General features: G+C 42.3%; 1 protein-coding gene across 3 annotated transcripts in view; it reads right to left on the bottom strand.

Moving 5' to 3' along the window:
• Positions 1-18,805, bottom strand: part of mib2 (MIB E3 ubiquitin protein ligase 2) — a 201,051-nt gene that overhangs the window by 12,421 nt on the left and 169,825 nt on the right. For all 3 annotated transcript variants that reach the window (XM_051930372.1, XM_028807675.2, XM_051930373.1), the window contains 2 exons: positions 15,844-15,970; positions 9,756-9,980 (listed from right to left, as the gene is read on the bottom strand). In XM_051930372.1, the coding sequence (XP_051786332.1) occupies positions 9,756-9,980; positions 15,844-15,970 (352 nt within the window). The remainder of the gene's footprint in view (positions 1-9,755; positions 9,981-15,843; positions 15,971-18,805) is intronic.

The raw sequence follows: 18,805 nt of genomic DNA, 5'->3' as shown, positions 1-18,805 counted from the left end.
TGACTGGAGGCCCATCTTATCCTGGTTTTGTGTGTCCATGTAAACGCACTCATTAAGAGTAAAATACATTCAACAAGAAAATTCCAATGCAGAACTCCAAAACTAAAAGAGACTTTTACATTAAAAGGAGAAAATGAGACCTAACTAGAAATTATCATCAACAAAACCCCTTGGCCACTGCAGCCTTTTGTTAATCGATTCTGAGCCCCTCTACTTATCAAGTCCATCCATCCATCCATTATCCAACCCGCTATACCCTAACTACAGGGTCACGGGGGTCTGCTGGAGCCAATCCCAGCCAACAAGGCAGGAAACAAACCCCGGGCAGGGCGCCAACCCACCGCAGGGCACACACTAGGGACAATTTAGAATCGCCAATCCACCTAACCTGCATGTCTTTGGACTGTGGGAGGAAACCGGAGCGCCCGGAGGAAACCCACGCAGACACGGGGAGAACATGCAAACTCCACGCAGGGAAGCAAACCCAGGTCTCCTAACTGCGAGGCAGCAACGCTACCCACTGCGCCACCGTACCACCCACTTATCAAGTCCTTTTATGGAATTAACAACTTTGAAGTGTAAAGGATTCAAGATCATCAGCGCTAACTGCCATTTCAAAAATGATAAACTTTAAAGACAAGTGACGTGACCCCTACAGTAAGTACGGAATCTTGATATTTACTCACAGTCCCATTGAGAAGTTTTCTTTTTCTTTATTTTTTAAATGAAGTTTCACATTTAAAATATCTTGCAGGCTAATAGCCTCTATAATTAATTTTCATAGCAAAAAAAGGAAAAATCTAATTTTTCTTCTTTCAAATTATTTGGAAAAACACACTCAGAAATTTAAAAATAATAAGCACACAACTAGCAAATACTGCATGGAAAAAAAAAGGTATCTCTGGTTCTCACGTGCCGGGTGCATGTACTGTACGTACTCAATCCACGATGGAGCGCGAAAGTGATAGCGAATGTTAAAGAAAGAAGAATTGTGACCTTTTACAGAGATGCTTTATTTATTTCTATGTTGAAACAGCCTGTCCTGTTATTTGGTTACTGAAAATCTGCCTGTTCTATTAATGCTTTGGTGTTTGCTTAAGAATTACCTGAAAGCTTTGATAACTAGTTTAAGTGGAAAATGAAAAAGCTCTGTGGCATTGTGATTCTAGAATTTTAGGAATGCTACTGTGGGTGATGTTAGATTGTGAGAGATACGCAAAGGCAGTTACTACAAAGTGTCATTTATGATGGCTTCTTGTGACGCCTGACTCTTAGTTACACAACCATGCCTCGCTGTAGCCTACCGGCTCTAATGGCAGAGGCCGATGAGCTCTGAAGGCACTTTTCGGAGACATGAAATTGAAATTAAAAAAAAAAACAAAAAAAACACTAGGGGGCTTTGCCCCCTGTTCGCTTCGCTCACCAATCCCCCTGCCTGCGCTACGTGCCAGCAACTTCACGTCTCTGCCGCTCATGTATGTGGATTTCACTTTCATCAAACAACAAAACTTTTAATTCTCACAGATACACCTCTTCATTGAGAAGAAACACTACTTTTCCCTGATGGCAACACGAATTAGACGATCTACAAGTCTCCGACTTAAAGTTTAAATCTGAACAATATATTTGATCTCTTTTCGCTGTTCTGTTATTTCACTGAGTAATAATTTCAATTTTTTTTGCGCTGATGCGATCTTTACTATCATTCATTTTTTTGAGACTTTCAAATTTTCGTACTTTCATTATCTCTGACCTGCTCTGCATGTGTATCGCGACAACGTTTTTGAATTCTTTACGACGTTCTACTTTGTCATCTGCTCTTTGTCTTTTATTTCCGGCCCCAGGCGTCGTTAAATCTCCTGGCACAAAGTCTTGTCTCGTGGGACATAAAAGTGTCTCTCTGAGAAAGTCACGTCTCGTCTCTCTCCCCAAGATTTTTTTATTATAATAGAGAGAAAAAGCCAAGTTGTCTTAGAGACAGGATAACCACATTATATCTCCAATGTAGATTAGCTTTATAAAAAGCTTTAGTAAAAGAGCTGCTCAGATTAGAGACAGGAGTGGAGAAATCTCAACCCAAGAACATCCAGAGTTACTGCTGACACTTCAAGCAATGTAAGAAATGGGCCACCTGGAAAGACTCAACATTAAAACATTACAACACTCTAGACGAGAACAGGCCATTCAGCCCAACAAAGCTCGCCAGTCCTATTTACTTATTTCTTCCAGAAAAACATCAAGTCGAGTTTTGAAAGTCCCAAATGTCTTACTGTCTACCATACTACTTGGTAGCTTATTCCAAGTGTCTGTCGTTCTTTGTGTAAAGAAAAACTTCCTAATGTCTGTGCGAAATTTACCCTTAACAAGTTTCCAACTGTATCCACGTGTTTTTGATGAACTCATTTTAAAATAACAGTCTCGATCCACTGTACTAATTCCCTTCATAATTTTAAACACTTCAATCATGTCACCTCTTAATCTTCTTTTGCTTAAACTGTAAAGGCTCAGCTCTTTTAATCTTTCCTCATAATTCAACCCCCGTAGCCCTGGAATCAGCCTAGTCGCTCTTCTCTGGACCTTTTCTAGCGCTGCTATGTCCTTGGTTGTATGGTGCTTGCACTTTATTTTGCTCTTGCTTATGGCACTGTCTATTCGAATAATTCCTTGAGATTAAAGTTTATTAAGGCCTGCTTTCCTACTTTCACGTTTACTCTATTTTAACCACCAGGAGCTCAGAACCAAGTTCCTTTCTCAGCTTGGAATGAAGGACAGAGCACAATCACCAAAAGGACAGCTACAGTGACAGCCATACCTGGATCAAGTCTGAAGGAACTACTGACAGAAGGTAGTGGACCACAGTCCTGGGTGTAACTTCAATGCAGCTGGGAACTGTATATAAGACTGTGTGTAAGATAGGCAAATTAAAGTAGTGACAGAGAATTCAATATAATATGAGTCCACATTAGAAAGGATCTGTGCATTTGATAAGGAGATTTGGGGTTTAAGGCGAAGTGAACCCAGAAGACTGTCCACAATAAAACAGTGATCCACAAGCATGCATCCAAGAAAAGACTTGCACTCCACAGTAAATCTGATAAACTCTGAATAAGATATAATAAATTGTAATTATTTAAATCTCAGCATTCAAGCATGGTCAAAACAGAGATACCTGCTAATTGCATTCCCACTGCAGTACCAAGTGCTATCGACTAACCCTAAACCAGTCCCAACTCTATAGGAAATACAGTGAAGAGGATATATTTAAGGCCGAGTCATTTTCTGTAAAGGAGCACAAACCTGTGTTAGGCATACAATGAAATGAAATGTGTGTCAGTTCAATTAAAAAATACAAAATCTGCCCTTGCATATTAGGTGTATTGCCACAGATTCACTCCACAGAGCATCTCGGGTCAACTGCCAGTGGTCACTAGCAAACTTACAATATTTAGTATAGAAGTAATCACCTCGCAGCATAGGCTAAATGAAGGGCTCCTTTCGTCAGCCATGCAGAGACTGTTTCTGAACACTGTGAGCAGAGGGCTTCCTGGTGACGCCAGCTGATCTCCTTCTGTGTCAACACCTAACCCCTCCAACCTTCAAACCCTCCTCCACCCAATTTTTATGCAAAGTGTTGCTACTACACTCCGCCCATCCACAGTGTACAGTGCATCTGGAAAGTATTCACAGCGCATCCCTTTTTCCACATTTTGTTATGTTACAGCCTTATTCCAAAATGGATTAAATTCATTTTTTTCCTCAGAATTCTACACACAACACCCCTTAATGACATTTTGAGAAAAGTTTACTTGAGATTTTTGCAAATTTATTAAAAATAAAAAAACTGAGAAAGCACACGTACATAAGTATTCACAGCCTTTGCCATGAGGCTCAAAATTGAGCTCAGGTGCGTCCTGTTTCCCCTGATCATCCTTGAGATGTTTCTGCAGCTTAATTGGAGTCCACCTGTGGTAAATTCAGTTGATTGGACATGACTTGGAAAGGCACACACCTGTCTATATAAGGTCCCAGAGTTGACAGTTCATGTCAGAGCACAAACCAAGCATGAAGTCAAAGGAATTGTCTGTAGACCTCCGAGACAGGATTGTCTCGAGGCACAAATCTGGGGAAGGTTACAGAAAAATTTCTGCTGCTTTGAAGGTCCCAATGACCACAGTGGCCTCCATCATCCATAAGTGGAAGAAGTTCAAAACCACCAGGACTCTTCCTAGAGCTGGCCGGCCATCTAAACTGAGTGATCGGGGAAGAAGGGCCTTAGTCAGGGAGGTGACCAAGAACCCAATGGTCAATCAGTCAGAGCTCCAGAGATCCTCTGTGGAGAGAGGAGAACCTTCCAGAAGGACAACCATCTCTGCAGCAATCCACCAATCAGGCCTGTATGGTAGAGTGGCCCAGACGGAAGCCACTCCTTAGTAAAAGGCACATGGCAGCCCGCCTGGAGTTTGCCAAAAGGCACCTGAAGGACTCTCACACCATGAGAAAGAAAATTCTGTGGTCTGATGAGACAAAGATTGAACTCTTTGGTGTGAATGCCAGGCGTCACGTTTGGAGGAAACCTGGCACCGCTCATCACTAGGCCAATACCATCCCTACAGTGAAGCACGGTGGTGGCAGCATCATGCTGTGGGGATGTTTTTCAGCGGCAGGGACTGGGAGACTAGTCAGGATAAAGGGAAAGATGACTGCAGCAATGTACAGAGACATCCTGGATGAAAACCTGCTCCAGAGCGCTCTTGACCTCAAACTGGGGCGACGGTTCATCTTTCAGCAGGACAACAACCCTAAGCACACAGCCAAGATATCAAAGGAGTGGCTTCAGGACAACTCTGTGAATGTCCTTGAGTGGCCCAGCCAGAGCCCAGACTTGAATCCGATTGAACATCTCTGGAGAGATCTTAAAATGGCTGTGCACCGACGCTTCCCATCCAACCTGATGGAGCTTGAGAGGTGCTGCAAAGAGGAATGGGCGAAACTGGCCAAGGATAGGTGTGCCAAGCTTGTGGCATCATATTCAAAAAGACTTGAGGCTGTAATTGCTGCCAAAGGTGCATCAACAAAGTATTGAGCAAAGGCTGTGAATACTTATGTACATGTGATTTCTCAGTTTTTTAATTTTTAATAAATTTGCAAAAACCTCAAGTAAACTTTTTTCACGTTGTCATTATGGGGTGTTGTGTGTAGAATTCTGAGGAAAAAAATGAATTTAATCCATTTTGGAATAAGGCTGTAACATAACAAAATGTGGAAAAAGTGATGCGCTGTGAATACTTTCTGGATGCACTGTATATCCCATTCTCACCGGCTCACAAATTGCTGTGGACTGTGATTTAATATGCAGAAACATTTGTTTCTACCAACTTTAGTAAAAATGGAAGAATGGCATTATAGTAGATGGAAGAATAATAGAACAGTTTTGATGAGAACAGGTTATTCAGCCCAACGATCTTATCTGCCTAATGTTTCCAAATAACATCCAGACAAGTGTTTCAAGTCTTTAAGTATTACTCTTTGCCACACTACTTGGCCTTTTATTGTATCTGCCTACGATTCTTTGCATGAAGAAAAACCTTCTAATGTTTGTATGACATCTACCCTTAACAAACTGCCATCTGCATCCCAGTTTTCTTGTTAGATAATTTCATTAAAAATAATAACTGGTATCCACTGTATTCATTCATTATATAGTTTCAAAAACTTCAATCATGTCACCTCTTGTTCTATAGTTTTTTTTAACTGAAAATGGTTGAACTCCTTTAATCTCTCTTCATAGCTCCAACCTCTCTAATAATAATAATAATAATAATAATTCATTACATTTATATAGCGCTTTTCTGAGTACTCAATGCGTTATCCACACAGGGAGGAACCAGGAAGTGAACCCACAATCTTCCACAGTCTCCTTACTGCAAAGCATCAGCACTACCACTGCGCCACCTGTGAGCGCCACCTTCTCTGTCCCAGAATCAGCCTAGTTGGTCTTCTCTGGACTTTTTCTAGTGCTGCTTTGTCTTTTTTGTGGCCTGGAAACTGAAACTGTACACAGTATTCCAGATGAGGCGTATACAGTGTGTCCAAAATCTTAAGCATAACCTCCCGTGACTTGCTCTGGACACATTGTACTATAACTTAACGTCCTATTAGGCCTCTTAACTGGCTGTTAGCAGATAGTAGTAAATGCGTCCACTAGGACTTGTAGGTCCTGCTCAAAAGTTGAACCTTTCAAGATTCACACTTCCTATTGTGTAGTCAAATGTATTTTTTTTCTACTTCCTGCATGTAATACTTTACATTTAGTCTGCACAAGCCCATATTCTGCCAGATCCTTCTGCAATGATTCGACTGATTCTAGACTCAGCCATTCATTATCCAAGGTGGGAATCAGTACCCAGTGTCAGCTTCGGATTTGTTCATTTTATTTTATGCTTGACTTGTATGATAATCCCTTACATCTCTACAGGTCTGTTTTTTTCCAGTATACAGTACATTGTTAGCAGCTTTGAAAAACTATTACTACAGGTGTACCTAATCAGTTTTTACAAATCGCATACAAAAAAAAAAAATAAAGCTATGCCCTGTATTAGGAGAAGAAAGCAGTATATTCGGTAGCTTTTGAGGTTAAAATTAACATTATTTACTTGTTGAAATAGAGACAGTTGGAATATCTTGAGGGTGGTGGTGCAGTGGGTAGCGCTGCTGCCTCACAGTAAGGAGACCTGGTTTTGCTTCCCGGGTCCTCCCTGCGTGGAGTCTGCATGCTCTCCCCATATCTGCATGGGTTTCCTCCCACAGTCCAAAAACATGCAGGTTAGGTGCATTGGTGATTCTAAACTGTCCCTAGTGTGTGTGCTTGGTGTGTGTGTGTGTGTGTGTGTGCGCGCCCTGCCCGGGGTTTGTTTCCTGCCTTGCGCCCTGTGTTGGCTGGGATTGGCTCCAGCAGACCCCTGTGACCCTGTAGATAGGATATAGCGGGTTGGATAATGGATGGATGGATGGAATATCTTGATATGTTTGGGGAAGTGTAATACTGTGGTGTAACTATAGGCAATGCAGCGGGAGCTGAACCAGGCTCATGGGGTGACAGCATACTTGTTTCCACATGGCTTATTATTAACATGCTTGTCTACCTGACATCACAGTGAAAACATTAATAGTGAAATGTTAAATTCCATAAAGCTTAGTTATGACTATTGACCTTTAAGTAGCTTTTATTTTAATTTTTCACATGCAATTGTGCTGGCCGTTTACATCCCCCACTCAGCAGACATGGCAATCGCAACAGACACAGCATACTCTGTAATAAGCAAACTTCTCTGCTGAACATCTCAGTGCTTTCATCATAGTTTCTGTGGATTTTATCCATGCTTCACTTTCCTCCAACCTCACCAATTTTTACCACTTTGCGGAGCGCACAACAAGAGAAAACAGGACCCTGGATTTGTTATATGCCAGCGTTAAAGAGGCATATATCTCTGTTGCTTTGCCAACTTTAGGACAATCAGACCATAATTTGGTATACTGTAATTCATACCAGCATGTAAACCCATTGTCCAGAGGGTGCCAGACACTACCAGCATCGGGCAGGAATGGACAACAAAGGCTGAGGAGGCTCTGAAGGATGACTTTATAAAGACTGACTGGGATATGCATTGTGAGCCACTGTATCACAGACTACATCAAGTTTTGTGTGGATAACATAGTCCCCACAAAGACACTATGATGTTTTCTCAACAACAAGCCATGGATCACAAAAGAACTGAAAGCCCTACTACGTCTGAAGAAGATAGCCTTTAGGTCTAGAGATAAGGATGAAATCAAGCAGGTGCAGTCAGAAATAAAGAAGCAGCTCCATGAGAGGAAAGCCCACTACAGAGACAATCATGAGCACAAGTTACAATAAAACAACATGAAGGAAGTGTGGAACAGGAGGAGGCCTATCAATGGCTACAAGTAGGCTGTTAAACACGTAGAGGAAGGGAACAAGAGCAGAGCTAATGAACTCAACCAGTTCTTTAACAGGTTTGACTCATTCTTGTCAGTACAGCCCTCAACCAACACTGTTAGCCTCTGTATGCAAGCTGAGGAGGTTCCAGAATCCCAACTTTCATCTGCACCCTGAATGACCTCCAATGACATCACACTTGTGGTCTCCAGCCCCCCTCCACTCCCTGGATTGTGCGTCTCTGCTGATTAAAGTTAGGAGAGATCTGGGAAAACTCTGCATAAACAAGGCTTCAGGGTTGGATGTAATCAACCCCAGGGTGCTGAAAACATGTTCCATCCAGCTCTGCGGGGTCCTTCAGCACCCATTCTTCCTTTCCCTGAATCTACAGAAGGTTGCCCAGCTGTGGAAAACATCCTGTGTGTTCCCAGTGCCAAAGAAAAGGAATTCCAGTGATTGCAAGGACTTCAGACCAGTTGCACTTACTTTATACATCATGAAGGTCTTTGAGAGGCTGGTCCTAAAACAGCTACAACCCTTGGTTTCAGAGCATCTGGATCATCTACAGTTTGTCTATCAGGCACATACAGTATAGAAGTGTAGGATGCTCTTATCTATATGCTGCAGACAGCCTACTCCCACTTGGTACTACAGCTGGTACTACAGTCAGGATAATGATGATCTTTGACTTTTCCAGTGCTTTATACACCATTCAGCCTCATCAACTTGGGAAAAAGCTGAAGACTTAGAATCTTGATGCTTCCACAGTTGCCCGGATCATGGACTACCTGACCAACAGACAGCAGTTTGTGAGGCTGAGGGACTATGTCACAAATGAAGCCTCTACACAACAGACTTCTAGCATAATGCCAGTGCTTGCCATCTGCAGAAATTCTCTGATGACTCGTTCGTCATAGACTGTATTAATAATGGAGATGAGTCAGAGCAGAGCACAGGAAAGTTGTGGAGGAATTCATCTTATGGTGTAGGGACAAGAACCTGTAACTCATTATCAACAAGACAAAAGAGCTGTTGAAAAAGAGCCTCTGAGCCCAGTCACCATTCAGGGGAGATGTAAATATGATGCAGAGCTACAAGTACCTGGAAGTTCACATGACCAGCAAATTGGACTGGTCTGACAACACAATGGTGATGTACAAGAAGGTCCAGGGCAGACTAGACTTTCTAAGGAGACCCGGGTGTTTTGATGGTTGCAGCATGCTGCTGGAAATGTTCTATCAGTCCATAGTAGACAGTGTGGTGTTATATGCTGCAGAAACCTGGGCTCAAAAGCAGCACAATGCCTGAACAAACTTATCAGGAAAGCTGGCTCCATCAGAGGATACATCTCTGACACACTGAAGTTGCTGTGGAAAAGAGAATGGTGGCAACACTGGATGCTATAATGAAAAATCTCCTCCATCCCCTCCAGGAAGCACTTTATTGGAGTGTTTTTTGCCACAGGCTCATTCCACCACAGTGGCTCCTCTGGGGGTCTTTTCTGTCCACTGCTATCAGGCGATTCAGTGCTTCCTCCTGATGTACTTGCTAATTTTTTTTTACTGATTGATTGATTGCTGGATTATCTGTCCTATGAGTCTGTATTCTTGTTTTTATGTTTCTGCTGCTTTCTTTTGAATTTCCCCATGGGATTAATAACGTTTACCTAATCTAATCTAATTTTACACATAAAATTCTAGATTCACTACAGTACTGGTGTAATCCATCAGTGCATTAAGTCAAAGTTGATAAGATTTGAGAACCAAGTCCACAGAATGGCATGGCCATTAGTACCTACCCTGGTGTAAAGTGAAGAGCCCTCTCCCTCCCTGGCTGCCATTGTGGATGTCAGCTGCTGCCGGCTCAATGCAATGTGCATTGCTGTGTCCCCATCCTCATCCTCCAAGTTGACATCAGCTCCTTCAGCAACAAGAAGCTGCACCATCTCAGCATGTCCCTGAGTTACGGCCAATTGAAGTGGTGTCTGGTTCCGATTATTCCGGATATTTACATCACACCTGCCCTGTAAAGAAAGTTAGGGGTTTAAAACAGAAAGAAACAAATCCTGCACAATGTGTTCAAGTGGTGATCTTTAGAAGGGAATAGTTCTGGCAAGTATATTGAGCCAGGACAGGCGCATGCAGCTAGCCCATGCCAGCCTCATTTAAGATTTTTTGTTTCCCATCTCTTAAATGAAGAATTGCAAAATACCACCAAAGAAGCTCAATTCCCATTCAGACATATCTGTTTCATATGTAATAAACAGTTAAAATTATAAAAGTATCTATATATATAAAATCCCTGTGTGCGTCCAGGTGTCCGTGTGTGGGTGTCTTCTGATGAAGTGCGCATGCGCGGGGCACGGTGCGATGCACGATATTACTGTCAGAGAAAGTTAGAGGCGTTTTACGGAAATACAAACCAGTATTACTGCGAGAGGAAATTAAAGGTACACAATACAGTGACGCATATTACAGCCACATACAAGCCAGTATTAATGCCAGAGGAGATTAAAGGCATATTACTGACGCACACGCCTGTATTACCGCCAGAGAAAATTAAAGGTATATTACGGACGTACAATTGAATTTACAAGTGAATTTCCCCTTGGGATTAATAAAGTATCTATCTATCTATCTATCTATCTATCTACAAGCCAGTGGACATACAAGCCAGCGGACGTACAAGACAGTATCCTTCAATAAGGGCGCGCACAAAAAGGCGACCTCAATTGGGCGCAGCGAATAAAGGCGCGCGTAAATAAAGATCTGCACCTTTGTTGCTCTTCACATATTCCAGAGCCATTTCCACTAAATTATCTACGAACGCCTTTATTCGCCGCGCTCAATTGAGGTCGCCCTTTTGAAGCTCGCCTTTTTGTGCGCGCCCTTATTGAATAGAGCCGTACAAGACAGTATTACTGTCACAGAAAATTAAAGACACACAATACACGGCGGCAGCCCACGAAGAACGGTCAGCTCAGCAAGTAAACATCAACAAAAGAAAGGCTGAAAGAAAGAAAAATACGACCAACAAAAAGAATGAGGTCAGGGTCCCTTGCCATTTAATATTGACTGTTCCTACTAATGTTTATGCACTACTGTTCTAGCGCCCGTTATTGTAACGGGCTAAATGACTAGTTTAAAATAAAAGCATTATTTAAAACAGCAGTCTGTGCAGACTTGTCTAGGAAGCTTGTCTGGTAGGAAAGTTTCCTCACATTTTGAATATGACAGTGGAGTAGTAGATGTAAAGAAAGCATACAACATAATTATTTAAACTTTCAAAAAACAAACACCAATGCTGTTCATTAAAGTAAATTAATCTCAAAGTCACAGCAGTATTTGTTGGCATCAATAGTAGCATTATTTGTGATCAATGTTTTAATATATTCTAAAGAATAAAGTATATGTAACAGCAAGAATGGACTGTAAGAAATAATAGCACCCAATGACACATGTCACCTGCACCTTCGAACCCTGTCCCATGGCCAGTGCTATACACCACCAGGCAGGGAGAAGTTATCCGGCCACTACACCACCACCTGCAAATAAGGAAGGGAGGGACACACACAGTCTTTAGAGCAGGGGTCCCCAGCTCCAGTGGCTGCAGGATTTCATTCTAACCCTTTTCTTAATTAGTGACCTGTTTTTGCTGTTAATTAACTTCTTTTGAATTAATTGTAATTAACTTGCTCTTGAAGACTCAGACCCCTTAATTGTTTCTTTTTCCTTAATTAGCTGCCAAACAACAGCAAGATACAAAATGAGCCAAAACAGGACCAGCAAACTGTGACCATCACACAATAACTGAAAATAAAGAAAGGTGAAGGTCTCAGGAATGATGATCTGCTCAGGTCCACAAACATTTAAACAGTGTGCTCTTAGAAAAGAGAAAATCAACACTTTCAGAAATGTCTGCTATTGCACCACGAGAGCAGCAACAAGCCATGTGTGGCAGAAGGCTGGGGGCCAGACCCAGCCGGGATGCCTGGAAGGACCGATAGGCAGCTTATACGTCCCCCAGGCCACGAGGGGGCAACCGCTCTGGATAAGGAGGGGGACTACGGGGACCAAGCTAGGAGGCTCAAACCTATAGGGGCCCGTGGCCACCACCAGGCGGCGCCCCAAGCGTCGTGGAGCCCAGGAAACCTGCACTTCCACCACACCTGGGTAGGTGGAGGAAGAGCCTTCCAAGGACACCCAGAGTGCTTCCAGGTGCTAGTGCGGCATTTCTGCCACACCAGGAAGTGCCGCCGGAAGATCAGCAGCAAGCACCTGGAGCACATCCAGGTCAAGATAAAAGGGGCCGCCTTCCTACAGTTGGGGAGCTAAAGTCGGGAGCTGGAGCAGGACGAAGTTCCAGTAACAGGAAGAAGAAAGGTGGCCCACGGACAGTGGGAGAGGCCCATGCTGGGAGTGTTTGGTGCTGGAAGCACTGTGTGTTTTGAGGAGAATAAAACGTGTGTTTTATAAAGTGCTGGTGTTTGTCTGATGGTGTTCGGACCAGCTCTCACACATGGAATTAAAGAATGGGTTTAATTAACAACAAACCTAATTAAGCAACTGGTTGGAGTGAAATTTGTTTGAGTCTGAGGCCCTGACTTAGCTGGTCTTCTGTTGGCTCACTCACTTCACATTTTATTTCTGTTTGGGTGCCGTTTAAGGAAAAAAAAATGAAGCAATTAAAGGAACGATGAAGAAATTACGGGGAACAAACCTTAAAAAACAAGCCAATTAAAATGAATTCAAAATAAGTTAATTAGCAGTAAAATCAGTGCACTAATTAAGAAAAGGGTTAGAATGAAAACCTGCAGCCACTGGTGCCATCCAGGGCAAGATTTGGGGTCCCCCGCTTCAAAGTTTACTCAGAATGGTGTGAAAACCAAAAACATTCAGTGAGCAGCAGTTTTGTGGAAGGAAATGCCTTTTTGATGAAAGGGAGCACAGGAGAATGTCCAGACAAGTGCAAGCTGCTAGTAAGTCTACGGTAACTCAGATAACCACTTTGTACAACTGTGGTGAGCAGAAAAGCATCTCAGAATGCACAATACATTGAACTTTGAGGCAGATGGGTTATAACATCAAAAGAGCACATTGGGTTTGACTCCTGTCAGCCAAGAACAAACAGCTTAGACTTACAGTGGGCACAAGATTACCCAAACAGGACAGGTGAAGACTGGACAGATGTAACCTGGTCTGACAAATCTTAATTTCTGCTGAGCCATGCAGATAGTTGGGTCAGAATTTGGACCCTACAGCATGAATCCACGCACCAATCCTGCCTTTTCTCAACAGACCAGGCTGCTGGTGGTGGTGTATTGGTATAGGAATGTTTCCACACTCTACCTGTCTTCTGATGGCTACTTCCAGCATGATAGTGCACCAGGTCACAAAGCAAATGTCATCTCAAACTGCTTACATTAACATGACAGTGAGTTCAGTGTTCTTCACTGGCCTTCCCGGTCAAAAGCAGCACAATACCTGAACAAACTTATCAGGAAAGCCTGTTCTATCAGAGGATACCCTCATGACACACTGAAGTTGCTGTGGAAAAGAGAATGGTGGCAAAACCGGATGCTATAATGAAAAATCTCCTCCATCCCCTCCAGGAGGCACTGCATCCAATAGAACATCTTTGGGATGTGGTAGAGCAGGAGATTCACATAATGGATGTGCAGCTGACAAATCTAAAGAAATTGTGTGAGGCAATCATGTTAGCATGGACTAGAATAATAAAAGAATGTGTCCAACATCTTGTGGAATCCATTCCATAAAGAACTGAGGCTGTTTAGACAGCAAAAAGAGGCCCTACCTAGTATTAGTATAGTGTTCGTAGGCATTTATCGGATTATTTTCAGAAACTAGGGGGCTCCACCCCCTGCTCGCTTCGCTAGCCCACCCCCGGGTTTGGTTTACTGGATATACAATTTAAAGAGATTATTTTCATGGGAATTGTTACATATGCATTATTTTCACTTTTACTTTAAAACTTTTGTAAAAACAATACTTGTCCTTTATTTCCAGCCCCGGGTGTGGTTAAATCTTTCTTGCAGGACGTATAACGCTGCTCGTGTTGTGAAGGGGTGCGGCTGAATGAACGCTAAGGTGATGTCGTCGGATCATCTGCTGTCTTTCTGCTGCTGCCGGTGAGCTGCGTATTCTGCTTGTCGCGCTGCACATCGATCATTTAAAAACCTGCACAGCAGCTGTCCTTTTGCAACTTCGCATCTCTGCCACTTGCGTTGTGAAGGGGGAGATGGGGGGGCTGAACGCACGCTAAGGAGAAGCAGTCGGATCATCTGCTGGCTTCCTGCTGCTGGCAAACTGCATGTTCTGCTTGTCACTTGCCATTGTATTAAGAGCTGGGAGCACATGAAGTGTGTCTGCCAAAAGCATTCCTACAGCTGCTTGGTTAGATGTCCGTGAACTTGTTTTAAATGTTGTCTCACTGCCTTGTCTTGCGTGATGTTAAAGTGTCTCTCGCGGGACGTCAGATTGTCTTCCGAGAAGATCACGTCTCGTCTTCCTCCCAAGTCTCCCTCCTACGATTTTTTTTTTATAATAGGGAGATAGGAGTTGTAGCATGTGGCTGGGGCTTTTGCCCAGCCAGGACCCCACCACGCTGAGAGGACTGGGGGTGCAAGCGTGGCCAGAGCGTTACCTCCCCCGGAACACTAAATTGCAGCCTCCCTGGGTTGCAGTGGTGCCTCAGACTCCCGCAGGGCTTCATGGGAGTTGGAGTTTGGTGCAGCCCTGTTGGGATCCACAGGCACCGCCAGGGGGTGCTGCAGCAGGAGCTGCTGGGCCCTTATGGGTAGTTTTTCCGCCACACCCAGAAATACTGCCAGAAACAAGTAATCAAGCACCTGGAGCACTTCTGAGTGCCTTATAAAAGGAGCCAGCAGCCATTACTCGGGAAACCAGAGTTGGGAGGAGGAAGACAAAGCTTGACCGGAGTTGTGAAAAGGAGAAATGAAAGAGTGAAGGAAGACTATTGTGTTGTGCTTGTGCTTTGGACTGTGTTGTGCCTGTGGTAAACGGGGAAGGTGTTTCCAACAAGAAAAAAAAGAAAAATAAAACACATGTCCCTTGAACTTATGTCCCACGCTTATCTGTGTCGGGTTCAGCCTGGTGGTCCACAGAATAAACCTGAATCTAACAGGGAAAAGAAATGATGGGGAGGCAGCAAAATAATTCAAAATAACCTCACTATGTAATTTTGGAAAATGTACTACAATATGGACAGGTACAAAGCTACAGGAGATTATGGCATATAAGAAGAACTTCTGAAAGGTTTACAAGTTTATGTTGAAAATTTGTTGTCACACCCCACACAACGTGCAATTAATGAGGTCAAGAAAATACTAAGTTGTACTCTATATAAACCAGCAGACTGAAGGTTCAAACGCTGCAATTATTGTACTGTGTGCAATTCTGACCACAACCATACAAAGACACAATAGCAGCATTTACTGCAGTGCAAATAACTGCAGCCAGGGTCATAAATATGCAAAGGAACATGGCCTACGTCTGACAGACCTCAGCCATAGAACATCTTCAGCTTAAAATGAAGAAGCCATATGAGACCCAATCCAAACCTTCAGAATTCTTGGATACCTATCATGTGAAATGAGCAGAAATCTTCCAAGTGGACAGTGAAACAAAACAAATCCTTGCAGGTATGTCTTCAAAGCAGAAGCTAGGAAACACTTCTAAAAAATATGCTGAACTAAAGTTATAGCTTTTAGGACTCGGTTTAATGAGATACAAAGACAAATTATTGTAGCTATTAACCTAACCAAACAAGCTTCAAGGACTGAATAGTCTGCTTTTATTCTTAAACCTTCTCATTCTTACAGAAGTCTCAACCAGTCTGAAGATTACCTCTTTAATAAGAATTTCTGCTACTTCTTGATGATTGTTTAGAGCAGACAGGTGTAAAGCAGAAAAGCCATCATCCTTTTTACCATCCACTAGCTGTCGTGCACGAGCCAAGATCCTCTCAGTTGCTCTGTAGAAAAAATGAAGAAAAAATGTTTCTCATTACCCTTGTAAAAAATTCCTTTAAAACTGCAAAAAAAGATGTTATTTTTATTTTGGTATTTTTCTTACCTCACTGTCATAATAAATACACTAGATCAGTGTTCTTAAGAAGTTTCAGTATATGATGGAGTCGAGTTGCTAAACAGTGACTAACGCACCAAACTGCAGTTCCAGAAATGCACCTCAATGCATGATAACATTAATTTTCACTCATATGCAGATGACACCCATTTATATGTTTCTTTTGGACCAATTCACAAATCTCCAGCGCTATCCTTAATTATATCCTGTAAAAATCTGACATCAGCAATGCTCAGCTTTTATTTTAAACACAAAGTGTCAGATTTCACACAATTGTTTGAAACAAATCAAACTTCTTCTTATAATAAATTTGGAACTTACTGCTGAAAAAGAAGACATTTTCATTTTGCATTCATACTTGTATTTCTAAAAAAAGAAAAGTTATATCCAGCATCTCATTTGCAAATAAAATCTTTTTTCATTTTAAGAAGCATTGTTTATTTATACAGGTATTGTTAAACTTGGGTCACAGAGTTGCACGAGACACAGGAAGGTAAGTTTAGGTTTCCAAGGAAAATACAGGTATTTTATTAATCTGTAGAGAAAGCAGGTACAGTCTCAAGACTTCATTCAAAAGAGGAGCTGTTAAGAGTCCTGCTTTAGTTTCCATCTTCAGAGGAGAACATCAGTGGCTCAGAATCACCGCTGTGGCAGACCAGGGGCCTCATGTATAACGCTGTGCGTAGAACTCACACTATAACATGGCGTAAGCACAAAAGCGGGATTGTGCGTACGCACAGAAAAATCCAGATGCAGGAATCTGTGCGCACGCAAACTTTCACGTTCTTCCACTACATAAATCCCGATCAGCGTGAAAAGTAACGCACGTGCACGCGCCTTCTGTCCCGCCCCAACTCCTCCCAGAATTATGCCTCTTTGAATATGCAAATCAATATAAATAGCCTTCTGTGAAAAGACAATGGGAAAAGCACAGGGGAAAATATAAGAATTTCAGCGAATACCAAGTGGAGGCAAAGGAAAAACGTACTATTTGTTGGTTTAAACAGTGGTATAATCAACAAAAGAAAGTTGATCGAGTGACACAGTGTCGGAGAAACTCGAAAGATCAAGTTCACGAAGTCGCACAGTGCCCGAAATAAAAAAGAAATCACATATCAAAGTCGCCGTGAAAAGGCAAGTCGTAGCCCACCGTCTGAGTGTCATATGAAAGCTTATTAGGGAACAGACAAAAAAAATAGGCACACAGTGGGGAAAAAAGCACGAAATGTCAACTTTAATCTCGAAATTTCCACTTTAATCACGTAGTTTATTTTGACATTAAAGTAGAACATCATAAACTTCATCTTAAAATCGTTTATTTTACTAGTTTCTCAAGTAGCACGTTAAATGCTTTGTTCTGTATTTAATCTTCTATGTGCTCTATGTGTGTGAATCACTACGTGCTTCATTTCTTTCTCTTTCTCCTACAGGACACAGAATGCATTACATTTGTGATATTACAGCTCTCTGAATAATTAAAATACTGAGATGTATACGTGATATCATTTTCATGATGATAGGAATGAAAGCATGTTATTAAACATGGGAACACGGTGGCGCAGTGATTGTTCATATCTCACGCAAGAGGCTTGCTGCGCCATGTGCGACCTTCGATGAAATAATTTATTACAGAAGTACTGTCTCTTTCAAACGTACTAACCTCCAATTCCTGTCCTTCCTTTTCTTTCTCCAAATACCCAATCGCCACACAATCAGCTCTGTAATAGACGTGAAGCCATTTGTAAGCTTAGAACGGCGATTCTTCAAAACTTTTAAGGAACATTGAAATATCTTCGTAGTACATGTTTAATTATTCTATCCGTCTATCCTTCCAGTGTCGCGTCAGCACCAGCAATAATACAGCGCAAGGCAGGAGCTGTCCGTGAACTAGCTAGTGCTGCGGCACCGTGTCCTCACATGTTTAATTATTAACAACACAGATTATTTAAATGAAGTTAAAGTTTTATCTGTATACTATAAGCAACATATTTTGCTGCATTTCATCTTAAAAATGATATCGTCATCATACGCGCTTTATAAAGTGGCGCAGGTTGTGCAATATTATAACTTTTCATAAGTACAATTACCTCATGGTAACTTGCAAGTACAAACAGTTCTACAAGGAGCACTTGATGGACTGATTGAGTGCGTTTATAGTTCTTGGGATGAAACTGTTTCTGAAACGCGAGGTCCGTACAGGAAAGGCTTTGACGCTTTTTGCCGTGGTTGAGGTAGTGTATACTTGAAACTGTATACCGATAATTCTCTTTCCGATCAATTGCTGCTGTGATTCCCCACTCAGATACAGTGATATAAATGAGTGGTGCAGTGAGAGTAATATGGAAAAAGATGATCCGCAGTGGCAACCCTTAACGGGAGCAGCTGAAAGAAGAAGAAGATGCAGTGAGAGTTACAACGCTAAAGCAGTTATGGTATTTGGTATACTATGGCTATTCCCTGAACCATTATATTGCTACAGGTTAATTACAATCAGATGCATTACACTAATAAACAATATGCAGTTAATTTCAGTGTATTTATAAAGCCGCGTCAGGAACGTGGGTCTAAGAAAGGGTGACCACACAGGAACAGTAGCACTGCTTTGACGCTGGGTGGCGCCAGTCTGCAAAACCGAGCGGAGAAATTGCGTATACCAAGGTATGAGGTACCGTGGAAATGTGCGTGGCTTTACGCCAGTTTAGGTTTTATACATCGCGATTTG

This window comes from Erpetoichthys calabaricus, chromosome 8 (assembly GCF_900747795.2).
Source record: "Erpetoichthys calabaricus chromosome 8, fErpCal1.3, whole genome shotgun sequence".
NCBI classification, from domain to species: Eukaryota; Metazoa; Chordata; class Cladistia; order Polypteriformes; family Polypteridae; genus Erpetoichthys; species Erpetoichthys calabaricus.
The sequence above is the reverse complement of the archived record's forward strand: the minus strand, read 5'-3'. Positions and strand labels throughout refer to the sequence as shown.